The sequence below is a fragment of the Phasianus colchicus genome, chromosome Z (assembly GCF_987193195.1).
Source record: "Phasianus colchicus chromosome Z, bPhaCol1.hap1.1, whole genome shotgun sequence".
NCBI lineage: Eukaryota > Metazoa > Chordata > Aves > Galliformes > Phasianidae > Phasianus > Phasianus colchicus.
Window position 1 is genome coordinate 44,815,649 of NC_143476.1, and position 26,434 is coordinate 44,842,082.

Here is a 26,434-nt window from a genome sequence, read left to right on the forward strand (position 1 = left end):
GTTATTACGATAAGGATGACTGACATTCCTCCCCCACGCCGAGTCTCACTTCTTTTATGCATGCGTGGTATTTTAGGGGTTGTTTGGTGGTCTTTCTGATGAAGGTCGTCTTTTTCACTTTGAGCAGCTCTTTGAGCAGCTTAGCTTTTTCCATGTCTGAGGAAGCCAGTTCTCCTTGACCTGTCTCTTCCTGCGTTATGTACCCCTTCTTCTTAGTTTTCACATCCCATAGAGCCGAGTTCAGCTCTACCTGTGCCTTGGCTTTCCTAATCTCATTTCTACACATGCGGACAACGTCCCTATATTCTTTCCAGGCTACACAACCCTGCTTCCACTTTCTGTACGTTTCCCTCTTTTCCCTCAGCTTAAGCTGCAGGTACTTGCTCAGCCATGTCGGTCAGCCACCTCCTCTGCTCCGTTTCTTCTGTTCGGGGATTGAGAGCTCTTGTGCTCTCAGAAAGGTGTCCTGACAGAGCGGCCAGCTCTGTTCTGTGCCCATGCCCTCAAGGATGCTTTCCCAGGAGATCCCGCCCAGCAGTTCCTTGATCAGCCAGAAGTTTGCCCTCCTGAAGCTCAGGGCCCTGATTCTACTTTTTGCCAGGCCTGCATTCCTCCAGATCACAAACTCCACCACAGCATGGTCATTACAGTTCAGGCTGCCTGCAGTCTTAACCTCTCTAATGCTCTCCTCTACTCTGGCGAGCACCAGGTCCAGTAAGGCTTCACCTCGGCTCGGTCTGTCTAGTACCTGGACAAGGAAGTCGTCCTCGACAGACTCCAGGAATCTCCTGCATTGTCTGCCACCCTCCATGCCGCTATGCCAGAAGATATCCAGGTAGTTGAAATCCCCAATCAGGACAGGAGCCCACGAGCATGACACCTCCTGCAGCTGAAGCAAGAAGGCCTCGTCAACAGGCTCCCCCTGATCAGGTGGCCTGTAGCAGACCCCAACCACTAGATGCAGATGCCCCTTACTGGATTGATCCCTGATTTTCACCCATAAGCTCTCAACCTGGTCATGGCTGTTACTCGGACACAGCTCTTCACAATCTATCCACTTCCTAACATAGAGGGCAATTCCACTGATCAAAGACAGACCCCAGGTATAAGCGTGGCTACTCTTCATCACTCTTGCTTCTCTGTAGTGCGAGCTCAAATGCTATCTCACTGGCAAAATCCCAGAGATGTATTTAAATGAATTCCAGAGGATGCTTTTCTATTCTGAAAGGCAAACCCACTCATAGCTTGGCTTTTCCTGAGTGACAAAACCTGTGTTTAGAAAGACATATTTTTTCTAGAAAGCACATGAAAATTAGATGTTTTTACATTTTCCAGATCTCAAGAATGGACATAACGAACATAAGGAAGCAAACATTTTATTAAGATAGAGTAGGTAAAGGAGAGTTGTTGTCCAGTGTGAGAGTTTGCAGATGCGTCGTAGCTCTCGGTGGTTGTTTGGTGGTCTTTTTGATGAAGGCTGATGTCTTCCTCGCTGTGTGCTCTTTGACGTCGGTCCGGTCGGAGGACACTTGGCTGGCTTTGGCTGGTTGTCTTACTGGCTACGACTTCTTCCTCCAATCTGTTGCTTCCTTGTTAATGTGTGGTGTTCTGCCCTAGCCAGCTGTCTTGCACTCCGTTGCATACATCGGGTAGTTGTTACTTGGTAGATGTTACTTGGAGAAACAGGAGGCCCGCTATGTGCACTAACTGTCCAAGTCTGTAGTAAAGCATCTGTTATCGGCAGCCAAAAGCTGGATTGGCAAGGTCAGATCTGTAGCTGCCGATCCAGCACCCCATGAAGGCACACAGCTTTTAACTTCACTTGTTTTCCTTAATTCAAGGGTTGTCCAATGTTGTCCAGTCTGCTGCCAGGTAGGAGTGCATCTTCCTGTTCGTGTTAGCCTTCATGAGTGCTGCCAGGCGGGAGAACCTCCGTCCAGCAGATGTGCTCTCCTGGCTGTAGAGGTCCTCGAGCAAGGAGAGGCACCTGCTCTGCTGAAGCAGCCTGGCTTGCTTCTTCCTCCTGCCACACAAGAGAAACCGTTGGGCCCAGAGGCATGGCTGTGGAGCACTGAGTCAGACAGGGCAAGGGAAAGCAGGGTGGCAGGGCTGGACGGCTACACTGCTGGAGGAAGGGAGCTGATGCCAGGAGGGCAGCCGGGATGAAGGGGGCAAAGGAAGAAGTGCTGCTGGCACTGTGGCTCTAGAGGTGCATCCCTCAGCACAAGCTGCTTTTTACCCAAAGGTGTGCATTCTTCTCCCATGCTGCGCACAGGAGACAGCGTGAGGCTGCACCATCCGTGGCTCTACCCACACATCACGCCTGAACGCCTCAGTCCTGTTAAGGCTTGGCAATGGGCTGAAAGCTGGGCAGGCCTGGGCCTGGATGCGTGGGATCAGGTACAAAATGGCTCTTCCTCTCCCGTGTTGTCCCTTCTGCTGCTTACCAAGCCTCCTGTGGAAGGGAGGACGCTCTGCCTGTGGCCTGAGGAGCCCGCTGCAACCTTTCCCACAGAGACTTGACAAAGGCCCCGGCACGGGTCTGTGGGAACTGCTTTTCCAGCAGGCTTAGCGCCTGCCTGCTCATTTTCCTGGCCAGCTTCACACATCCCATGTTGCTGCAGACCTGCACAGGAAGAGGGAGGCATGCAGATGTAGAGGACTTGCCCAAGTCCTGCAGACTCTGCAGAAATGGACAGGGGACAGGCTGTGGCAGGAATATTCCCTGCCAGCAGGGAAAGCATCTGGCTGCATGCCTCCGGACACCCTTCCGCTTTTTCCTGCTTCTTTACCTCTCCTTTGAGGCTGAAGAAGGTGGCCTCCTCAAAGCGGTCGATGGCATACCCTTTTTTCTCTAGGGAGCTCCTCAGGACCTCTGCTTCGTTCAGCTTCATGATGGCCTTCAAACAAGCAACACAAACAGCAGGTGAGCATTGGTGCAGAGCCCCTGGCCAGCCCCATCCTTCCCTGTTGCCTCCTGCAGCATCTGCTGTAGCAGGGCCCGTGTTCCTCTCGGTCATGCCTGCCCTAACACAATCCTGTGGGCTCAGAGCAAGGGAGAGGGAGCCCTCAGCCCTCCTCCATGCTAATGCAGCTCGTGCTGGCAAGCAGGGTAACTCACCATGGAGCTGTTGGAGACGTGCAGGTAGGCAGCTGCAGATTCCAGCAGGTAGTAGAAGGCTTGGGAATCACTGCTCACTGCCGCGTAGTGGCGAGCCAGGGGCACAAGCACCGCTTCGGCGATGGCTTCACACTGGCAGGACCACTGGCCACTGTCCTTGGCCTGCAGTGTTGTCTGCTTGCCCTCTGCCAGAATCCCCTCTGCAGGGACGGTCCTAGCCCTCCGCAGGTGTTCTCCAGCAACTACCAAGGCCTCCCAGCTGCTCCAGTTGTCCTTCTCAGCAGAGCCCTGGCAGCTCCCCTGCTCCTGGGGGCTGGAGATGCCGAAGCGGTGGAAGGCCACAAAGTCCCCTCCGTGGCACCTCTGGCATTTGTGTGCGTGCCTCTCCAGGAAGGCGGCACACTCACGGTGAATGTTTATCTTCTGCCTCGTGGGCCACAGCTCATACGTTGCCTCCCACAGCAGTGGGTTGCAGAAGGCCAGGATGTCAGACTGCTGCTGCATGGTCTCCCTGCTCACAGAGGACCTCTCCACCCCTGCAAGGCAAGGAGTGCTGGCCTCAGACAAAGCTGGGGCCAGACCTCAAGGCTGCCCCAGCTGGGACAAAGGCAACACTTTGGCATGTGCTGCTGCTGCCTGAGCCCGGCCTGTGCTCTGCCCGCAAGCACAGTGGCAGAGGCTCTTGCAACAGCCAGTGAGAACTTCCCTCTGCATGAAGCTAGGTGAGCAAGGCCCTGTGGAGTCACAGTGCTCCTGGGCCCATGCTGCAGCCATCACTTACCGCTTCCTGACTGCCCAGAGGTGGGCAGCCTCTTGGTAGCACCTCGCTTGTCTTCTGGCTTCTCGATGTTCTCCAGTCGCTTCAGGATGTTGTCCTCCACCAGCATGTCCAGCAGTGAATTAATCTCATGCATTTTACTACTGGGAACAATGTGAGCCAGCTGCTGGGTGGTAAACACCGGCCCTATGATGGCTGCAAACTTCAGAATCATCTGCTTCTTCAGACTGATCCGATCCAGCTCAGCCAGCATAATGTCTGTCAAGAAGAAGCAACACGTCTCTGTCTTGCCTGTCCCTGAGCTGAGGTTGGAGAAGCCGGACAGTTTCTCCAGAGGAAATGGGAAAGGCTTTGGCCTCCTTTCTGCAGGATGGAACCTGCTGGGCAACTAGAGCCCAGGGTCAGTATCGTCAAGATGGCTCTGCTCCTCTCACAGTCACAGGCCATGGGAGTCAGGGAAAGCAGAGACACTCAGACAATCAGTTTCCAATCAATGATGCAGAGGGCACGACCCAGCAGGTATGTGTGTCCCACCGTGCGACCTACTCGATCTGCACTGGGTTTATGCCCAGCAGTGCACACAGGAGCACAGAACATTCCCGCCAGCCCAGAGCTGGTCTCAGAGTTCCCCCACCCATGATGTGCAGCTCACTGTTCGGCTCAAAGCTGGTCTACTGCCCACAGGGGAAAACCACAGCCCGTAAGAGCGCAGGACTCTTCTTGCTTGGGCTGGAGTCACCTTCCTGGCAGAGCCCCGAGGCTGAGAGGGCAGCCCTGCAGCACGCAGGTGCCCAGCCTCTCCCTTACCTGCACCCCAGGAAAGGAAGCTGGGGCACAGCCACAAACCGGACAGGAGCCGCTCCGCTCCTCACCTTTCAAGGCCACTGGCAGCATGGGGTTCTCCAGGCTCACGTCTGGTCTGAGGGTACAGATCCTTTCGCTGTCATTCCCGGTACCCGAGCTCGAGGCAGCTGTGACAGCGGGTGATGCCTTGGCTGCAGAAGATGGGAAGAGCAGGGGAAACATGAATAAGGTGCTACAAGTCGTACCTGTCATGGTCAGGCGCATTGCCTGGCCTGCACTGAACAGGGCCAGCAAGCAGGGCATGCCAGTTGATTCCCACTGCAAGCTTGCATTTGCACTGCCCCCCCAGCTCTCTTCTGTCTTCACACCAGCTTCAGACCAAATGCCCTTCAGTCAAAACTTCTGGGCTTCTCAGATGGAGAATGAATGTTGCGCGACAGAATGCGGTGGTGATGCTGCCTTCAACAGCACTACCTCCAGAGTCAGGGAAGTTGCCACTGATGCTCCAGAAGGCAAAGCCCGTGCAGGCTGCCCCTAAGCAATGGTGCTCTGCTTGGCATTGCTCTTGCAGTGGCATTCCCACCGTGCTCTTCAGTTCCCAAGGCCCTTGTGAGGACTTGAGGTTTTGAAGCAGTTTCCCACTCCCCCAGATTGGCTTTGCTCTCACAGGAGCTGAGCTGATGGTTGTCACGGGAGCAGCAAGGTGTGCAGCAGCCCACACCTCTGCCATGGCAAATTCTGCCCTGCTGCAGGGTCAGCCTCTGCCCAGAGTTACTGGGGAGACACAGGGCACGGCTGTGCAGGAGAGGATGCGCCACAGCGAACAGCGGATTGGCAACAAAGGGTGCTTACCAATCAAGTTCTGCCAGTTGTCCTGCCCTTCATCTGGCCTCCTGGTGTGCAACAAGAGCATGTTGTTGCATTGCAGGTAGCGCAGCAGTTCCTCACAGTAAGATGGGATGCCAGAGCTTCTCTGGATCAGGAACCTGGGCAGGAGCACAAGCAACACCAAGGAAGTAAGGTGCAGCACAGTTTGGATGGGTGGTGAGTCACTCAGACCTCGCAGGCTGACCAGCCTCTTCAACATGGAGAAACCTGGCTTCTGGAAGGGGCTTGTGTGTCTGGCCCCTCCCAGACGTACAGCGTTCCTGGGAGTCCATCAGGAAAGGCTGATGGACAATGCCCAAAGCACAGAACAGCAAACCACGGCAACAGCGAAGGGCTGACACCATCCAGACTCTGCTGCTCGTGGCAGTTGCCCATTCTTAGCTCACACCTGCTATGGCCAGGCTTAAGGAAAGACCCATCAACTCCTTTTCAACAGGGTGATTCCCAGCTGTGGTCAGCATAAGTGCAACCCCTACGGAAGAGCTCCCCAGACTTGGGCTTACCTTGCTAGCTCCCTGGAGATGCTGCTCACTCCAAGGTCCTGGCAGGCTTTCTGCACCACAGCTGAAGCTTTCAGCCCTTCCAGACGAACGCAAGTGGTTCTCTCGGATGTTGTTCTGTCAGCGGCAGCTTTGAAAATGCTCTCTGTTCTGTCCTTGACTGGAGCTAAGCTCATGACCATGAAGACCATGACACTTTGGAGCATTGGCCACATGATAGACCAGGACACAGGGTCGAGGAAGTGGGCGTTGTCGATGAAAAATATGCCAAATTTCCCTCCAAGCACCTAAAAAACAGGTGGTTCTGAGTGGAATCCAGTGGATTCTTGAGCGTCTTCCAGGGAGGACACATAGCCTTTCTCGCTCTCACGACAAGGGGATATTCAGAAGCCTCTCCTCAGCCACCTCCCTCTCCAGGAGTTTACCAACTTTGTTGTGCGAGACTGTAAAGTCGTCTCTAACATCAGTTTCGCAGCAGAAGGAGAGAAATTTGCCGGGCAGAGTTTCTGGAGGGCTGTGACCCAGGCGAATCGTCCCCTCAGGCAGCCTCCAGCCTGCAGTGGAGCCTGCACCCGGCACGATTGTTTGCCTCCTGTGAGGCCGGAGGAAGGAGACCTGCTCACCTTCTGTAGCATTTGCGTACAAGTCAGGTGGAACGCACTGGCCCGTTCAGTGGAACACATCTTGGAAACTTTGTCCGTGATGGGAAACTGTCCAGGAAAGACAGAGAGGAACATTGCTGCAGGTCTGGGCACACCTATCTCCCAGAGCAAGACTGCAGAGCAAAATGCCTCTGCTTTTGCATGTGGCCAGCACCAGCCCCCCTTCAATGGCATTTGCAGGGTGCTGAACAAAACACGGGGGGGGGGCAGGAATCAGACAGCACTGAGCTGAGCCACTCCCAGCAGAGCATCCAAGCAAGACGGCCTCTCACTCTCACCTTAACTGAGAAAACACTGTTTAGCAGGCAATAGCTGCTCTCTTCTATTGTGTCTCGGAATATGGTCTGCAGAGCGCGCTGCCTCTCACTGGAAGTTTTAGCGTCCTGGAGACCCAGCGCCCTGGCCACGAGCAGACAGATGCCAGAGAAGGGCTGCTTCACGTTGTCCTCTGTCAGTTCCACAGTGATGACCCTGCGGTGCAAAAGCAGAAGACACTGAGATCCAGAATTGCCTCCTGGTAGCGCAAGCTTGCCCAGACAGCAGTGCTCAGTGGTTGAGCCGCCTTGTTCTTTCTGCAGAGGAAAGTGGGACTCTTCAGCCACACATCTCCAAGTGCTTCCTGGAGAGGACCAAGCTTTCCCCTCATCGTACAAGAAAGTCCCAGCCCAGGTCACACACTGCATGCCCTGCAGAGGCCCTCATTGGGTGAAGAAGGAAGGCCTCAGCAGGCGGCAGGTCTACGTCTGCCGCCCGGCCTGCAGCAGGGCTCTTCTGCCCCAGTGCTCCTTCTGGAAAACAGAGGGCAAGCAGTGCTTCTGAGACGGGCCACCTTGCTTCCTCTCAGCTCCACAGCTGAAGCTCTTTCCGTCTCTTTGTGCTTGGCCCAGGGACAAAGGAGAAAAGCACTGGCTCTCAAAGCCAGCTTGGACTCTCCGAGAAAGCGGGTGCTGCTTGGGAAGGTTTGCAGTAGGCTTTTTTGGGAGGCTGCAGCGCAAGGGCTGGCACCCGAACTGCAGTGTTCCACAAACACCAGCGGATGGGCAGGGGAGGGGTGCCAAAGCGACAGCTCCAAAGTGCTTACCTGTGCTTAGCAGCCCGGTCTAAAACGGCCAGCTTGGCAAGTAAGTGGCTCTTTCCAGAGCCTGGAATGCCCACGAATGCCACGGTGTGTGGTTCTTCCAAAACATCATAGGCCTCCAAGCAGCAGTCAAAGATTTCGATCTCCTCCTCCCGACCTGTGCAGACCCACAAGAGAATCAGCTGCTGCAGCGTGCTGAAAAGCGGGGAGCCCCTCCAGTTCTCTCCCCTACCCCGCAGCAGACAGGGAGGGAGCGAGGAAGCGGCTGCGTGGGGCTCAGCTGCGTGTCAGGGCAGCACACAGCACAGCCCCTGGCACTGGGCAAAGGGAAGCAATTGGGCTTCACATGAGTTCTTCACCTACCCAGCAAGGGACCGTAGCGTGACCTCTCCTTGGCAAGGCCCATGTCATATTGGCTAGAAGGGGGAGAAAACAAAAGTCACTTACTTAGTCAGAAACCGCTGCACGCAGAGCCTGCTGTGGAGGGGTGGAGACCCCCCTCTCGAGCAGCATGTTACCCAGAGCATGTTCCCCTGGCCAACGCTCCAGGTGACACACTAGGACAAGTCTCAAGCATAAAGAAACCCAGCAGCCACGGCAGGACAGCCGAAGCTAACAAAAGTCCCTTGCCGGAGGCAACAACCAAAGAAATCCAAGATGAGGAAAGAAGCCAGGCTACGATGCTGGCTGGCTGGCTGACTGCTTTGCTAGCCTGGACAAGCAAAACAAGCCTCTTGGAAAGGAGGACCTGTGTCTCTTAGTGGCTTGGGATGCCCAAGCTGCTGGCACCTTTGGCTCAAGTCTTGTAGTGGTTTCCAAGAGACAGTAGCATTCGTGTTCAAAAGGCCCTCCAATGAGGAGGTCAAAGCTGGGCCCAGAGGAACAGCAGAGGACTGAGCAGGAAGGCAGGAGGAGGCAGAGCATGCCAGCAGCCCACCTTTCCCAGTGGAACACGACTGACCCAAAGCTTCCTGCTGGGAAGCAGATGGGGAAAAAACCCCACCCCATGCAGCAGAATGACCGCTGGCTTAGTCTTACACGTGGTGGAACAAAGCACAACAGTGCAAGCCCAGAGGAAAGCTGCTCGGACAAAGCCCACAAGGCTAGCCTGTGCCTCCAAAAACAGGCTAGCCTTCCCCATCCCAGTGCCATCACTTCCACTCTCTTAGCAGCAAGAGGCACAAGGGCAGAGAGGCAGAAAGCAGACCCACACTAGAGTCTCCGATCTTCTCAGCCACAGGCAAGGGAGGTCTGTGGGAGACCAGCCTGGTCTCGCTGCAGAACTCCTCTCTGTTGGCCAAGGTTGTACCCTTGAAGCCCCTCTCCCCTCACTTGCACAGCTCAGAGAACACTTACTGCTCAGTGATCCCCAGGTATTGATAGATGGTGACGGGATCGGTAACACCTTTCATGTCTCTCTTTGGCAACTCTTTGAAGCAGTAGCTGGGCAGGCGAGAGGCTGCATACGTCTCTGCGTCACAGGACACCATCCCTGGGTAGGCCATCATCATGCGGGCGGCTAAATTCACCTTAAAGCCAAGGACTGCCACAGAGAAAGCATACGTCAGCGCAGTTGGGAAACCTTCAAGGCCAAGGGCAACCTCCCCTCCCAGGCACAAGCCAACCCAACTGCCGGGTAAGCGAACCCAAAGGGAACCGCACGTCTCTGAGCCCATCCTCCTGCCTCAAGGCCCCAACGGGCTGCAGTGTGTCCTTGCCTCAGCCCATCCGCCTTGTCCAGACCAACGTGCTGAAGCAGACCCATGCCAGCCTCACGTTCCTAAGACAAAGGAGCCTTACCTGTGTGTTCAAACCTCTCGGGATGGCCAGTGAGGCCGCAGAACGCCGTCCCGCTGCTGACCCCGACAGAAGCTCGCCTGGCACACAGAAAGAGTGACGTGCATTCAGCAGCAGCCCTGCTGCAGTCCCACTCGCCCTGTTCCATCCCTTCCCACCTCTCCCCTCCCCGGCACCGGGATCACACAATCCAGCATGGGTCGTGAGGACTTAGAGAGCTTGGGGTGCAAAACGCCCCGGTGGCAAGGGATGTAGGTAGGGCACATGCAAAACCATTTGGACCCTTCCCCCGAGGCCTGATGGCTGCAACCTGCGTCAGGTCACAGACTCTTCTCCTTAGCAAGGAGGCAAGCAAGTGCTGCCTGCACACCACCCACAGTGGCAGTGACTGGAGGTCACTGGAGGGACTGGGCTCAGGCCTTGTTCCTGGCCCCATTGCCCAGAAGAGCCTGCCTCTGGCACTGAGGAGCTCTGTGCCCTGGTGAGGGCTCGCTCCAGCACAGTGACTGGCAGGCAGCACCTGGGGGCTGTGCCTGGCTGCCGTGGTCTAACCTGCCACCTCTGAGATGCTGCCTCCTTCCAGCCAGGGGCAAAGCAGGACAAGCCAGGGGGCATGTCTCTTGCTCATCAGTCCCCTCGTGCCATCCCAGGCAGCACACACACCCCATCACATGCACTCACTGGAGTTTTCTCAGCTCCGTGGAGGCCTTGTGGAGGATCTGCATAGCACATTCCAAGGCGTGGGTGCTCTCACAGGCCAACTTTTCTCCAGGAAATCCAAACACGCAGAGGAAGGTGCAGCCCTGCAAAGAAGAGGTGCAGTACGCCTTGCTTTACAATACTGGTGGCCAGCAGCTGATGCATTCTGCCACAGGCACCAGGGAGACCAGTGGAGCTTCAGGTCAGCCCACAGCCACAGATCCCAGCAGCAGGCAGAGCTGCTTCTCATTCCCCTGCTGCCAAACAGACAGAGGCATCCCGGGGATAGGATGGCTATCATGCACTCACTTTGTCAAACAGAAGAGTTTTGTTGATTTCACCCTTGTGAGGGTTGATGATTTCTGAAATCATACTGCTGCTATCACTGAGGCTGCTGCTGAGCTCCACTGTGCTGATCTTGTCAGCAAACTGCAGCTGGACAAAAAGGCTGGTGACCGGCCGTAGCTCAGAGCACAGCTCCAGTGGCACGTCCTGATAAAGCTGCAAGAGAAGAGCACAACAGCTTTGCCAGCCTGCTCTCCCGGGGGCTTCTCTGGGCCCACAACAGACACCAAGGGACAGCAGGCGTGCTGGCAACGCCAGGTACTACTGGAGGATGGCAAAGTCCTCCCAGGTACCGAGTCCTGGCACAAAGCTACTCTGGCAACACTCTGTCCTGTGACACGTGCGGGCACAAGGGGAGGCTCTTTGCCATCCTTAGGCACCTGAGCGGGATCTTGTCCCCCTTGCTCCCTCCCCCATGCCTGTGCAACCTCCAAAACAACAGCCATGCAGAAGACAGGCAAGGCCGCCTCCCACCACCCCTGTCTCTCAGAGGAGCAGCACAAACGGACAGCTTCCGGGCACGTCTGGCCCCAGCAGCCCTGGCATCTCTTTTCCTCAGGCTCCCGCCTCAGACTGCACTTTCTTTTGGCTGCCTGTTCTCCCGAGAGCTCCACACCATCTCCTGCCCTCCCTACACGCAGCCGCCAGCAGTAGTGGCCGTACCTTCTGGAGAACAGCTGTTGATATGTGCTTCTCCAGCCTCGCTTCCACTTCAGGATTACCAGAGCTCATAAGAACCGGTCTTCGGAGGCCTAGGGAAAGGAAACGCAGGCCGTCACTGGCACGGTAGGATGCAGGGGCTTGGGAAGCTGCACACAGCAAAGGAAAGGTTCTCCTGCACTTGCTCCCGCTCCTGTCTGAAGCAGGCAGGAGCCACCTTTCCAGCCAGTCACAGGACAAGCAACTCACCCATCCCTTCCAAATGCCAGTCCCCTCTGTATAAGTTCAGCTGGTCTACAGCATATTGGTAGTCTTCGTGAGCTAAGTGACTCATTCCCACAACCTGAAGACACACAGGAGGAAAGGAATGCCACTGGCCTCCCTGGAAGCCCCAGGGCACTCGGCCTGCCCCTCCACTCTCTCTTCCCAGAGAAGGGCAAGCCCACCTCCCTGGACTTTCAGCTGAGGTGCAAGGCCAACAGCTTCAGCTCTCTGCCTACGCTTATGGTTAGGGCAGTAGTCACGTTCAGCCTCTCAGCCGCCTCCCCACCCAGGTGCGGGTCTTCCAAAGGGCTCGAGGCCACACCATTCACCCACCTTCATGGCCCGACTGCCAGCAATAGACTTGACCCTGATTCTTTGCTGCTCACACAGCTCCCAGCAGGTCTGTGACAGCACAATTTCATAGGCAGCCGAAAGGTTTTGGGCCTCGATAACTTCATCCAGGGCCTGGCTGCAGATGAAGAAGTAGTGACGATCCCCGCCTCTGACGGATATGAAGGAGAGAATCCCGGCGGAGATCCCTGGGGGGAGAGAGAGACCAGCAGCGTTAACACAGGGAACCTTTGGAACTCGGTGGCCTCCAGCTGCACAGAAGCTCAGCGGACGCCCAGCCTGGAGACAGGCACCAGGGAGGGGAAGGGCCTCGTGCATCCTTCTCAGGGCCATACCGACACAGGTCCCAGAAACGGGCGTCTAAAGAGGGGCAAACAAAGTCAACACTGACAGTGCGTTGGCACTGCCGGGCGTCTGAGCCAGCAGCCTACAGGCTAGCCCAGCAGAGCAGCAGCTTTGAGCAGCGTCTGCTCTGTTTACGTGAAGGCAGGTTGCCTTATCCAAGGGGCAGGCGAGACAGGGGCACGTCTAGGGACCGGGTGTGGGATCTACCTCCCAGTGGGGTCAGACGCTGGGGCCCCCACAGACGGAGCGGGCTGTGCTCTGGGACCCTCACTGGGAGCGACGGGCCTGTGCTACAGCTGACGCGAGGCAGGCAGGGAAGGAGCCCTGACATCCCCTGCCCTCGCTACCTCCTGCTTGCCCTGCAAATGCTGGCAGGGGAGGCTATCCCTCGGCTCTGGAGAGTACCGGGGCTGACCCATCTGTGCCCGTACCTATCTTCAGGTGGAGCTTGAGACCCATGTGTGTGTCATGAGTGCCGTACTTCTCCTGGATCTTCCTGGAGCACTGCAGTGCCAGGTTGATGGCCGTAGGCAGGTGAGGCTGTGCTGCTCTCCACAGCACCAGCACAGCATCCCCTGGGGAAAGGCAAGGGAAGGTGAAGGCTCTCCCGAGGGCTGACTCTCCCCGAGTTGCGCCCAGCCGCAGGGACAGCAGCAAACAGCTGGCCAGTGTGCCGAGGAAGATGGGACCGTGGGAGGGCATCATCCTGAAGGACCTCCGGGGCAGCCTGGCCTCAGGGACCCCTCCCATCTGCCGGGCCAGCTACAGCGACCTCCAGGGCAGCAGAGCAAGAGGGTGGGTGGTGGGGGGCAGCAGTGAGGCCGCCACCCCCCACCGCCCCGCCAGTGCCCCTCAGCACTCAAAGACAGGGCTCCCTCCCCCCCACCGCTTCTCCCATGTCTCAGCGCTCCTGTAGAAGCCCTGCTCAAAGCTGGAGACAAAGCAGTTCCCCTTTGCTCTCCACAAATAGCAGGGTGGAATCCAGGAGGCTCCCACGGGAGATGCTGCGCATCAGCAGGACGCTGACTCTGCCTCCTCCTAAGGACACACCTGCAAACTTCAGGATGTCTCCTCCAAAAGCCAGCACCTCTGCAGACAGATAGAGGGAAAAGCAGAGTTAATGGGACGCCTTCTTCCAGGAGCCTTGGGGATGCCCGACAGCCCAGCAGCACGGCTCTTACCCTCCAGAATGTCACCCATGTAGGCGTTGAGGACATGCGCCAGCTCCTCAGCTCCTCTCTCTGGTCCACTCTGCTGGATACACTTCTCTGCCAAGGCAGTGAAACCTGCCGGAAGGACACCCACAGATCAGGACGCGTCTGCATGCACCTGCAGCTCCCCCCTTCCCCAGCCCCGGCTCAGCGCTCGTCACAGCCATGGCTGACGGCCCGGGAGAAGCCGCCCGCTCTTTGGGCAGCACGGCAGGAGGCCTGCGCAGTGACGACAAGATGGCCAGCCTGTCTTGGGGCAGGGCTCCCGAGGGCCTGGAGCGTCCCAAGGGCTCGTGTCTGCGGGGGCTCCGCCGTGCCCAGCCCACCTGAGACATCCGCCAGGAGCAGCACTCCCTCAAGCATCTTGGGGTAACCAATGTCCTCCATGAACTCCTTACGGAGAAGGAGATTGGGAAGGAACACCGCCTTCTTCCCCAGATCTGAGTAGTAGCACTTCCTCTCCCAAGCAGAAGCCATTGTCAGCGCCCTGTGGTACCCGGGGTACCTCAGAACAAGACGACCCTGTCCCGCTGCAAGGGAGGAGGACGCGACGCCCACCGCTCAGGCGGCAAAGTGAGCCCAGGGCCGCGGACGGTCGGCTGGCCCTCTGCTGCGGTGACACCACAATCGCCGGGCAGTGATGTCATCGCCAACCTCACAAAGAGCTGCCCTCCGGCAGCGCAGTGGGCTGCCAGCACTGTGCTCCGTAGCCCGCGGAGCAGCCTCCGCCGTGACCCAGGCTTCCCCCTTGACGCCGAGCCACGGCCTCCCAGGCCTCCCTCACTCGAATCGCTTGAGGATTCAAGAATTTCTCTGGTTGTGTAGTGATGCAGACACTGCACAATTACAGGCAGGAAAAGGAAAACTCTGGAGCTCGAGGCGATAGCTGATTGCCATTATCCTTGCACGCTTTCCTATGTAGTTCTTTTAACCTTATGCATCGGATGAAGTAGGCATTCTGCAGCTGTACTCCTCATCCGAGGCTGAACAACATCATTTTTGTAGTCGCTGCTCAACTCGAAAGATAAGGAGAGCTCCCCTTACAGAATGACTGCTGCTGGACCTCCAGCATCAACCCTGTGCCTAAGGAAACTTCCAGAATAAAGGTTTTAAAAAAGGTTTTGATTTCATACTTCATGTGCTCGCGTTTTCAGAAATCTATTGCTTACAGGTTGATTTTAACCTAGTGGGGAGAAAGTCACTTAATTTTCTAAATAATCATTTTCTAAAACATTTTCCACGTTTGCTTTTCTTAGACGTTGCCTACACCTGTTTGTGCTTCCAACCACAACTCAGGCAGCCTTAGTTGTTTACTACGAGGTAACTTCCATTCCCAAGACGCAGTATGCATTTTCTCCTCAGTTCTGCCTGCTGTTTTTCCCTTGCTTTCTCACTACCTCTGGTGCCTTCACAAAGGACCTGTGGTTTCATTCTGTTGGGCATGAAGAAAGGTGTTAAAAAAAAAAACCCTTCTTACTGCTTAACTCTTCAGGGCGGTCAGAGTACTGGAGAGGATTCTCCTAGACATCAGTTTGAATAAACAGATGTACAAAAGTGCCCTCCTGTGTTTCCTTTCCGTCTGCTACGAGAGTCTTTAAAAACGCTTAAGAAATTTCTCATGGCACACAGAGTGTTAACACTGTATTCTTAAGTCTAAGCACGCACACAAATATCAACAGTTGGAATCAGAAAGAACACAGAGATGTTCTGAAAATATGTTCAGGAAGCAGGCTTGTATGCCGCTATCACATTTTGCACTGCAAAACAAGGTGTTCAAGTAGTTGTAGGGTTTGTTGGTCACTTGTCCTTCATTGTACCACTCAGCACTCCTACTTTTGTATCTCACTTGGACTATAAGGCAAGAGAACATCAGCAGAAGAGAGCAACAAATCTAAACAGGTGTAGAACTCCCACTTTTCACATTTTCTGAAGCATTTGGTCCATTTTCTGAAGCAGTAACTGTGAAAACAGCTATAAAGCAAGGTTTTATGTTCAAAGAAAAACCTGAAGAAGTAGTTAGCATGAGCATTTTGCATGCAGGTATCGTCCTTGTTTTGTCAGCTGAATGGCATTACTCTCGTGTGAAAGAATTGCCCTGCTGAAGAAAGGAAGACTTGAGGGTTCAGGTCCTGAAACGCTGCTGCGCTTTGCTATGATTTCTCAGAGGAGGGAGGGTCTACTGCTTTCTATTTTTTTGGATCTGCCAGCATGCAGTACTCTACTTGTGTGCAGAATGGGGCAGCCTGTGTAGCACTATGTACCACTGCTTCTTGTCTTTCTTGTACCATTTTTCACAGAAATGTTTTAGGCAGTCTAATTTAGCCTCTTACTTACTGTTCCCCACACGCACGGAGACAACAAGGATGCATTTCCTTGGCCTTTCTCAGGGGGTACTTTTACTTTATCTCATGACTCTGCGCTCTGCAGCTACCTATATGGGCAGTCTCCAAAAAATAAGAACCCCTCCTATCCCTTCTGCCATGATGGTAAGTTTTCTGATAGCTTGGATTCTTATGACAATTCTCTTCCTATTTGTTTTGTTTTGTTTATGTTTTCTCCTCCTCTAGTATCACGTTTATAAGCAAAGTTCTGCTCCACTTTTTTATAAAGGTCACAGGGTTATCTCTGGACACAAGTCCGTGACAGAGGGACACAGGCCCTGGGAAAAAGGCAAAAAAAGAAAAAAAAAAAAAAAAAGGAAAAGGAAAAGGTACGGTTTGCCACGGGACCCGGCCGGCTCCGGGCCATGTGCGCTCCGGTAGAGGGGGAAGGGCATAGAGCTGGCAGATAGTTTTAACAAAGAGAAAACACGATGGCAACGATCTGAGGAGGAAGTAATTTACTAAATTAACCAAATCAAACAAAATGAGAGAGGAGAGACAAGAGTAGCCAAAGTACGAGTCAAACCACGATAGTGTGAGAAGCACGTGCTTTTCTCCGCGGTGAGCCGACATGGCCGATCCAGAGGCAGAGGGAGAGGGAGATGCTGAGTCCTGTCCGGAGCTCCACCCCACTTTCTCCTCCTGCCAGGTCCTCTGGGGATGCCGCCCCCTCCCCTCCCCTCCCCTCCCGTCCTATTAGGATACTCAAAGTGCCCATAAAAGGCAGTAAAGGGGACCAGAATATTAACTCTTTAACTCCCATTGGTCCACATGATGTTCTGATGTGGAATACTGACAACAAAAAATCACAAAACCTCAACAATAAGCTCTTATTTGCCACCCAGATTACCTCTCCACAGAGGTGTGTTGTCTTCCAGGGGCTTGTGTTATAGACATTAGAGAGGCTTGACCACAGCTCATTAAACTGGAAAACTACTATCCTTTCGTCGTCATTCAGGATGGGTCCTAGGATGCTGTGATGGGGGAATTGAGGAATGCTAAAAGGGACTTTGCATCCCTTGGAAAGATGTTGAAGTGATCAGGGATGCAGGCAGTATTCTCCTCTGTCCTCCCAGCGTGTAGCTGGGACCCAGAAAGAAGGAGGAAAACATGACAGGTAAATGACCAGCTGAGGGATAATGTCTGTATCAAGGCTTTGGGAATTTTGATCTTAGGCAGGCCTTTGAGATACTGGGTGTGTGGGCTTATGAGGATTATGCAGGCTTATGCAGTCCTGCCCCTCTGACTGAGCAAGTGGGGCACATGCGAACAAGCATGCTGTCTGGATTGATTACCAGGGCTTTAGACTAGTTTTGATGGGCGGAGGGGAGTAGGATGTGACAGAGAAGGGCTAGGGGATGTTGTCACTGTTAGAGATAGCAGGGAAAAATCTCTGTGTTCTCCCATAGGATCGTGGGAGGGCTCCTCAGGGAAGGTTTGCCAATATCCCATCCAAAATCTTGCATCTTGCACCTTCTGCTTCCCTAAAGTGCCTGTATACCAATACGTGCAGCATAGGAAATAAACTGGAAGAGCTGGAGTTCTGTGTACAGTCACAGGGCCATGATTTCATTGCAGTCATGGAGACATGGTGGGACAGCTTGCATGACTAGAATGCTGTCATGGAAGGCCATGTTTGGAGACACAGGCTGGGGAAGCAAGGTGGAGGAGTTGCTCTTTATGTGAGAGAGCAACTAGAGTGTATCTAGCTCCACCTGGGGAAGGGTGAAGAACATGTGGAGAGCTTGTGGGTGAGAATTAAGTGGCAGGCTGGTATGGGTGATACTGTTGTGGGGGGGTGTACTACAGCTCACCAGATCAGGAAAATGAAGTTGATGAGGCCTCTACGAGCAGCTGGAAGTAACCTCTGAACCCTGGGCACTGATTCTCATGGGAAACTTTAATCATCCAGGCATCTGTTGGGGAAGCAACATGGCCAGGTACATGCAGTCTAGGTTGTTTCTACAGTGTGTTGAAGATAATTTTCTGACACAGGTGGTAGAGAAGCCAACAAGGCAGGGGATACTTCTGGACCTTGTTCTTAACAACAGGAATGGACTTGTTAGGGATGTGAAGGCTAGGGGTAGCTCGGGATGCAGTGATCTTGTGATGCTTGAGTTCAAGATCTTGAGTGGAAGAAGTAAGGCAAAAAGCAGGATTGTTACCCTGGACTTTTCGATAGACAGCTTAGATCTTTTTTGGGATCTACTTGGAGGTATCTCATGGGCTACAGTGCTAGAAGGTAAGGGAGCCTGTGAGAGCTGGGCAACATTTAAACAGCACTTCTTCCAACCTCAGGATGAATGCAGTAGAAAATCTGGGAAAGGAGGTAGGAGATCTGTGTGGATAAGCAAGGAGCTCATGAATAAGATCTAAGGGAAGAAGAAGGTCTATGAAATGTGGAAAAGGGCCTGTGCTCCTGGCAGGAGTTTAGGAAATGGAGAGTTTCCCTCTGGGTGAGGAGGGGATTGTCCAGAAATGTCTGGGTGGGATCAGAGTGCACAAATCCACGGGCCCTGATTGGATGCATCCATATGTGCTGAGGGAGCTGGCAGACGTTATTGCTGAACCACTGTCTATCATCTTTGAGAGCTCTTGGAGAACAGGAGAGGTGCCTGAAGACTGGAGGATAGTCACGTCACTGCAGTCTTCAAAATGGGCAAGGAGGAGGATCTGGGAGACTACAGGCCAGTGAGTCTCACCTCTCTTCCTGTAAAGGTGATGGAACAGCTTCTTCTGGATACTGTCTCTACGCAACTGGACAAGAAGAAGATTATCAGGTGTAGTCAGCACGGATCACCATGATCGATCAACCTTGTACCCTTCTATGATGGCATCACTGTCTGGGTGGGAAGATGGGAGGAGAGCAGTGGATTTCATCTACCTTGACTTCAGCAGGGCTTTCAATACAGTCTCCCATGAGACATCCTGATAATGAAACTGAGAAAGTGTGGGATAGATGAGTGGATGGTGAGGTGGATTGAAAGCTGGCTGACTGGCTGAGCTCAGAGGGTGGTGATCAGCAGCACAGAGTCTGGTTAGAGACCTGTGACCAGAGTGTTCCCCAAGTATTGATGCTGGGTCTGGTTTTGTTCAGTATCTTCATCAACAACCTTGATGAGGGGATAGTGTCCACCCTCAATAAGTATGCTGATGATACAAAGCTGGGAGGAGTCGCTGACACACCTGAAGTCTGTGCTGCTATTCAGCAGGTCCTGGGCAGGCTGGAGAGATCCAGCTTTGCTCCTGGGAAAGAATAACCACATGTATCAGTACAGATTGGAGGATGACTTGCTGGAAAGGAGCTCTGTGGAGAGGGATCTGAGTGTCCTGGTGGACAACAGGCTGGCAGTGAGCCTGTAGTGTGCAGTGGTGGCCAAGAAGGCCAATGGGATACTGGGGTACATTAAAATGAGTGTGGCCAGCAGGTCAAAGGAGGTGATCCTTCCCCTCTACTCTGGTCCGATCAGGCCTCCCTGGAATTCTGTGTCCTGTTCTGGACTCCCTGGACAGGGGTCTCCTGGAGAGTATCCAGCGGAGGGCCACAAAGATGATAGAGGGTCTGGAGCACCTCTTTATTGAGGAAAGGCTAAGTGACTGAAGTCTGTTCAGCCTTGAGAAAAGAAGACTGAGAGGGGATCTTATTAATACTTATAAATATCTTAAGTGTGGGAGTCAAAGGAATGAGGCCAGACTCTTTTCAGTGATGTGTGGTGATAGGACAAGGGGGAATGCTTACAAACTGAAGTATAGAAAGTTCTGCACAAATATGCGTAAAAACTTCTTCACAGTAAGGGTTGTAGAGCACTGGGACAGGCTGCCCAGAGAGGTTGTGGAGTCTCCTATGGAGATGTTCAAGATCCACCTGGATGCCTACCTGTGCAACCTCACCTAGGAGCCTGCTTTGGCAGGAGGTTTGGACTAGATGTTCTCCAGATGTCCCTTCCAGCCCCTAAATTCTGTAATACTTCATAGTGAAGGTGATGGAGCACTGGAACAGATTGCCCAGGGAGGCTGTGGGTTCTCCTTCTCTGGATATATTCAAGACCCACCCAGTTGCCTACCTGTGCAGCCTGCTGTAGGGAGCCTGTTTTACAGGAGGCTTGGACTAAATGATCTCTAGAGGTCCTTTCCAAGTGCTACAGTTCTGTGATTCTGTGATTGATTCTGTGATTCTGTGACTCTGACACTGACATGTGTCTTGGAATGCACCAAATGTTGTGTTTACAGGAGATTGTAGACATGTCTCAGAGATATCTACTATGAGTAAGACTCTTCAAGTCAGCTTGTACCACCATTGGAGTTGAAAGCATGGAAGAGATTGGAGCAAATTTGGCCTCCAACCTGCATATTTCCTTATCCAATTGGCTGATCCAGCTGGATTTAATGCCATTAATCCTTATTATACACCCTTCGTAGCCATCGTCTGCTCGAAATTTTAACACAGGTCAGGGTGCAGTCAGTCCCCTTAAGGACGGTAGTACAAGTCCATCGGAATACAGCTAGATGAAGGTGCTCTGCATTATGGGTGAATCCATGAATGTCAGAGTTCTCATTGGGAGCAGTCAAATTTTGTAAGGTTGGATGTGCAAGTCCATTTGAACATGGCCAGAGCTGTAGCACCAAAGTGAGTATAAACCTTTTAATGCAGCACATTCTCAGCATTATGGACAAATAGCAGGCTTGTATGCCGCTATCACATTTTGCACTGCAAAACAAGGTGTTCAAGTAGTTGTAGGGTTTGTTGGTCACTTGTCCTTCATTGTACCACTCAGCACTCCTACTTTTGTATCTCACTTGGACTATAAGGCAAGAGAACATCAGCAGAAGAGAGCAACAAATCTAAACAGGTGTAGAACTCCCACTTTTCACATTTTCTGAAGCATTTGGTCCATTTTCTGAAGCAGTAACTGTGAAAACAGCTATAAAGCAAGGTTTTATGTTCAAAGAAAAACCTGAAGAAGTAGTTAGCATGAGCATTTTGCATGCAGGTATCGTCCTTGTTTTGTCAGCTGAATGGCATTACTCTCATGTGAAAGAATTGCCCCGCTGAAGAAAGGAAGACTTGAGGGTTCAGGTCCTGAAACGCTGCTGCGTTTTCGGGTTTTTTTTTTTTTTTTTTTTTCGTAGAATCACAAGGTTGGAAACGACCTATAAGATCATCTAGTCCAACCATCTTCACACTGCCACTGCTACCACAAGCTACTAAACCATATCTCGCAGCTCCTCGCCTCTTGAACACTGCCAGAGATGGCGACTCCACCACCTCCCTTGGCAGGCTATTCCAGTGCCTGACCACTCTCTGAGAGAAGAAGTTCTATCTTAAGTCTAACCTAAACCTCTCCTGGTACAACTTGCAGCCATTTCCTCGGGTCCTGTTCGTTGCCTGGGAGAAGATGCCAAACCCCTCTACACCACAACCTCCCTTCAGGAAGTTGTAGAGTGCAATGAGGTCTCCCCTGAGCCTCCTCTTCTCCAAACTAAACAATCCCAGCTCCCTCAGCCACTCCTCAAAAGACTTGTGCTCCAGACCCCTCACCAGTTTAGTTGCCCTTCTCTGGACACGCTCCAGGGCCTCAATGTCTTTCCTGTAGTGAGGGGCCCAAAACTGAACACAATATTCAAGGTGCGGCCTCACCAGTGCTGAGTACAGGGAGATGATCACCTCCCTGCTCCTGCTGGCCACACTATTTCTAATGCAGGCCAGGATGGCGCAGGCCCTTTTGGCCACCTGGGCACACTGTCGGTGCATGTTCAGCCGAGCATCAACCAACACCCCCAGGACCCTTTCCTCTTCCCAATCATCCAGCCACTCATCCCCAAGCCTGCATGGGGTTGTTGCGGCCAAAATGCAGGACCCGGCACTTGGCCTTGTTGAACCTCATTCCATTCAGTTCAGCCCAGCGACCCAGCTTATCTAAGTCCCTTTGAAGGGCCTCCCTACCCTCAGGCAGATCCACACCACCTCCCAGCTTGGTGTCATCTGCAAACTTACTGAGGGTACACTCAATCCCCTCGTCTAGGTCATCAATAACGATATTAAACAAGATAGGCCCCAGTACCGACCCCTGGGGGACACCACTTGAAACAGGTCGCCAGCTGGACTTCACTCCATTAACCACCACCCGTTGAGCACGGCTCTCCAGCCAGTTTCTTACCCAAAGGAGGGTGTACCTGTCCAGGCCACGGGCAGCCAGTTTCCCCAGAAGAAGCCTGTGAGAGACCGTGTCAAAGGCTTTGCTGAAGTCTAGGTAGCCTTTCCCTCATCTACCAGTCTGGTCACCCAGTCGTAGAAGGAGATGAGGTTGGTCAAGCACGACCTGCCTTTCATGAACCCGTGCTGGCTGGGCCTGATCCCCTGGACACCACGCACATGCCGTGCAAGCTCTCCCAAGATGATCTGCTCCATTACTTTCCCCGGTACCGAGGTCAGGCTGACAGGCCTATAGATCCCCGGATCCTCCTTACGGCCCTTCTTGAAGATGGGAGTCACATCAGCAAGCCTCCAATCCTCTGGGACCTCTCCAGTTAACCAGGAGCGCTGACAGATGGTCGAGAGTGGCTCAGCAATCACCCCCGCCAGCTCCCTCAGCACCCGACAGTGTAGGCCATCCGGTCCCATGGACTTGTGACAGTCCAGATGGAGGAGGAGGTCTCTGACTGTCTCCACCTGAATCGCTGGGGGTGCTTTCTGAGTAGCATCCCAGACTTCCAGATCAGGGCGTAAAATGCCCAGAGGATAACTGGTCTGGCTATTAAAGGCAGATGTAAAGAAGGCATTGAGGACCTCAGCCTTCTCCTTGTCCTCAGTGGCCACATTCCCTGCTGCATCACGTAAAGGATGAGAATTATCCTTGGTTCTTCTTTTGCCATTGATATATTTATAAAAGGATTTTTTGTTGTCTTTTACTGCAGTGGCCAATCTGAGTTCAAGTTGGGCTTTTGCCTTCCTAACTTCCTCCCTGCATACCTTAGCTACTTCCTTGTAATCTTCCCAACTAGCCTGTCCCTTCTTCCAGAGGACACAGACTCTCTTTTTCTCCCTGAGTCTCAACAGTAGTTCCCGGCTCATCCACACCGGTCGTCTACCGCTGCGGCTCGCCTTACGGCACTCAGGGACAACCTGTTCTTGCGCCTTTAAGATCTCCGTCTTGAGAAGCGTCCAGGCTTCCTGGACCTCTTTGCCCTTAAGAAGTGACTCCCGTGCTACAAGCGCCCTGAACAGATCAAAGTCTGCCCTCTGGAAGTTCAAGAAAGTAGTTTTGCTGGTCACTCTCTTGACGCCTCCAAGAATAGAGAATTCTACAGTTCTATGGTCGCGCTGCCCAAGACGGTCCCCAGCCTTCACTTCTCCCACCAGTCCTTCTCTGTTAGCGAAGATCAGGTCTAGCAGGGCCCCACCCCCGGTAGGCTCTCCTACCAGTTGCATAAGGAAGCTATCCTCCACGCACTCTAAAAACCTCCTGGACTGCTTCCTCTGTGCTGTATTATACTTCCAACATATGTCAGGGAAGTTGAAGTCTCCCGTGAGAACAAGTGCTGGCGATCGCGTGACTTCCGCGAGCTGCTCATAGAAAGCTTCATCCAACTCTTCATCCTGGTTAGGCGGTCTATAGCAGACCCCCACCAAGATGTCGCCACTACAGGCCTTCCCCCTGATCCTTACCCATAGACACTCAACTCTGTCCTTACGAAGCCCAAGCTCTTCAACATCAAAACAGTCTTTGATATAAAGGGCCACACCACCACCCTTCTTTCCTCATCTATCCCTTCTGAAGAGCTTGTAACCATCTATCACAGCACTCCAGTCATGGGAGTGGTCCCACCATGTTTCAGTAATAGCAACAAGGTCACAATTCGCCTGACTCACAATCACTTCCAACTCATCCTTCTTGTTGCTCATGCTGCGTGCATTGGTATAGATACCCTTCAGTCAAGTCGTCTGCCTCCCCCCCAGCTTACTCATCGTTCCCTTAGGCTCATCTCTTGCGGGTCCCGTTCCCCCTTCATAGCTAGTTGAAAGCTCTTTCTATAAGCCCCGCTAGCTCTTGCGCTAGTATTCGTTGCCCCCCTAGAGATAGGCGGGTTCCACGGACAGACAACAGGCCAGGGGCCGAGTAAACGGCCCCATCATCAAAGAATCCAAAGTTTCTGGCTCGACACCAGCCTCCGAGCCAATTATTCATTGCTCGTATTTTCCAGTCCCGCTCGGTGTCCCTTACTGCCCCCCCTGAAGGTGTAGAGCAGAAGATCACTTCAGCTCCCGCTCCTTGAACTAAACGCCCTAAACCCCTGAAATCTTTTTTCATAGTTCATAGATTTGTCTGAGCGATTTCATCACTGCCCACCTGAACTACGAGCAATGGGAAGTAGTCTGATGACCTAACCAGCTTAGGGAGTTTCCCGGTTATGTCCCTGACCTGAGCCCCAGGAAGGCAGCACACTTCCCAACGGACTGGGTCAGGTCTGCATATGGGGCCCTCCGTTCCTCTGAGGAGGGAGCCACCCTCGCCCTTCCCCTCTTGTTCACACCCACGCTTTATCACAGCATTAGAGAACCACAGAACGGCTTGGGCTGGAGGGGACCTTAAAGGCCGCCGAGCCCGTAAGGCTGCCCCTCTGCTCTGCTCTCGTGGGGCCCCATCCAGAGTACCGCATCCAGCTCCGGGGCCTCAGCACAGGAGGGACATGCAGCTGTCTGAGCAGGCCCAGAGGAGGGCCACGAAGGCGATCAGAGGGCTGCAGCTCCTCCTCTACGAGGACAGGCTGCACTGAGCAAAGACGAGCTGCCTTCAGCCTCGTCTACGAAGGCTGTGCTGAAAGCGCTGCCTCCTGATTATTTCCTGGAGACTGCAAGAGCCACACAGAGCACAGCAACGCTGGCTGACAGAGCAAACACCGTCTTTCAACAGTTAACACCATCAGCCAGGCACTGTCACCAGCACTGACCAAGAGCCTGCACGCTGTGCTTGTAAACATCTGCCCCGGCGGAGGTCCCCGACCGTCACTGACACACTGCTAAACACACCATCCGCCCCTCGCCGCGCTGCGTCCGCCGCCTGCCGCGCACAGACGCTCACTGACACCGACGGCCGGCAACGAGCGCCGCTTCCTCCCCGTCGCGGGCTCCGATTGGCTGAGCCGCAGCGCGCGGGAGCGGCCGCCGGGAGCCGGCCGTTGGAGCCGCGGCTCTCCTCACGGATCGCCGCTCCCGGAGCCCGGAGCCCGGAGCCCGGAGCCCGGAGCCCGGAGCCCGGAGCCCGGAGCCCGGAGCCCGGGCCGCCCCTCAGGAGACCGCGGCGGCAGCCGGTGCTGTCCGGGCAGCACCCAGAGGGAAGCCGCGGCACAACGGGAGCGAGTGCTGAGGGCAGCTCCGCCGGAGGTGTGCGGGAGAACGGGACCGGGACAGGGAGAGGAGCCCTGCGCGGCCCCAAGCGTTGGAAATACCGCGTAGTTTATCAGGACGGTACCTCTGATCAAGCGGATTTTATTCGCAGCTGCAATGGCGGGCCTCCTGCAAGCAGCAGAGCACCCAGAAAACAGCGTTACATCTTCTGTGCCCCGTTGCCCGACGCCTGTCTCCTCCCCCGGTTCCTCACTGGCTGCGTACTGCAGGTTCCCAATCTTCCCGACGCTTCACTAAACGTGCAAACACTGCACAAACATAAATCTCCGCTGGCTAAGCGTAAATCTCTAATTAATTAGCTAACTTCCGGCCCTCACTCCACACTCGGTCATTGTTTCTGGATATCTGCTTGTCCTGCCTTGCATAGAGAGGAGCTCAGAAGGAGGACAGGGAGGATCTTGTGCCTGCCTGTCGCATCCCAACCTTCTCACAGAGTGAGACAGTCCGGCCTTGCGTAGGGGCCCTGGCTTCTTTGACGTTTGTTAAATCTGTTTTTCTTTTGCTGGGGGCTTCTTGTCCTAACAGAACAACCCTACAGTATGTTTTCATATCTCTAACGCTATACCCACGTTGTTTGGAACCTTTCACAACTGTTGCAGTTTTGCAAGAAAGAATTAATCACATAATTCAGCAACTATGTTTCTAAAACATGTTGCCAACGCATACGGTATTTCATACAGTATTTCTACTTTTTAGACCAACTATTTCTAAGGATAAGTTACAGAATACAAACACACTGTGTTCTACTTCTTCAAACCAACTGCCCTTTTTAATATCTAATGCAGAAATTACACTCCATTCCCACAATTCCCCCCTCCCCCTGTACCATCAGTACAGTATCCCTCTGTAGTAGCAGGACTCCTGCTACTACAGTCAAAGAAGTTAGCTGTTACCCACCAGAACAGTGACTCGAACTCTGCAGCAATTTGATTTCTCACCTTAAGTTCATCAGGGACACCTCTAGGCACTCCAGTTGAATGTATATATATATTCATATAGTGTTATCTAATGAGACCCTGAAGCCCTTTTATTCCTACGGGGTGTATCCATGAAAAGGCTGGGTTATTACGATAAGGATGACTGACATTCCTCCCCCACGCCGAGTCTCACTTCTTTTATGCATGCGTGGTATTTTAGGGGTTGT

General features: G+C 53.6%; 1 protein-coding gene and 1 long non-coding RNA gene across 5 annotated transcripts in view; one reads left to right on the forward strand and one right to left on the reverse strand.

The window, feature by feature from the left end:
- The window catches only part of LOC149912930 (uncharacterized), a 104,693-nt gene that overhangs the window by 10,048 nt on the left and 68,211 nt on the right, over positions 1–26,434 (forward strand). The window contains exon 2 of the long non-coding RNA XR_016462284.1: positions 14,760–17,001. This is a non-coding gene — a long non-coding RNA (uncharacterized LOC149912930). The remainder of the gene's footprint in view (positions 1–14,759; positions 17,002–26,434) is intronic.
- On the reverse strand, positions 1,361–25,025 carry LOC149912931 (adenylate cyclase type 10-like). 4 transcript variants are annotated; one of them, XM_090132512.1, is made up of 23 exons: positions 13,830–14,761; positions 13,474–13,578; positions 13,343–13,381; positions 12,724–12,867; positions 11,930–12,135; positions 11,582–11,675; positions 11,336–11,424; positions 10,637–10,828; positions 10,310–10,431; positions 9,632–9,708; positions 9,188–9,374; positions 8,195–8,247; positions 7,835–7,988; positions 7,032–7,224; positions 6,715–6,801; positions 6,095–6,378; positions 5,556–5,689; positions 4,772–4,894; positions 3,903–4,157; positions 3,122–3,657; positions 2,793–2,900; positions 2,448–2,626; positions 1,361–2,023 (listed from the first exon to the last, which is right to left on the reverse strand). In XM_090132512.1, exons 1-23 carry the CDS (start codon positions 13,978–13,980, stop codon positions 1,837–1,839), a joined length of 3,699 nt encoding a protein of 1,232 aa, XP_089988638.1. In that variant the 5' UTR covers positions 13,981–14,761; the 3' UTR covers positions 1,361–1,836. The 4 variants fall into 4 exon arrangements, with proteins under 4 accessions (XP_089988638.1, XP_089988637.1, XP_089988639.1 ...); XM_090132511.1 differs by having other exon boundaries at positions 2,448–2,900; positions 13,830–14,400; XM_090132513.1 differs by lacking the exon at positions 13,830–14,761 and adding an exon at positions 24,834–25,025 and having other exon boundaries at positions 2,448–2,900; positions 12,724–13,578.

Coding starts and splice junctions, on each gene's coding strand:
- LOC149912931 (XM_090132511.1), bottom strand. CDS start 13,980: ATGGCTTCTGCTTGGGAGAGGAAGTGCTACTACTCAGATCTGGGGAAG. Junction 12,136..12,723: donor CAAGCTCCACCTGAAGATAG/GTACGGGCACAG, acceptor CTCTCCCCCCAG/GGATCTCCGCCGGGATTCTC. Junction 5,690..6,094: donor ATCTCCAGGGAGCTAGCAAG/GTAAGCCCAAGT, acceptor GCTCCTGCCCAG/GTTCCTGATCCAGAGAAGCT.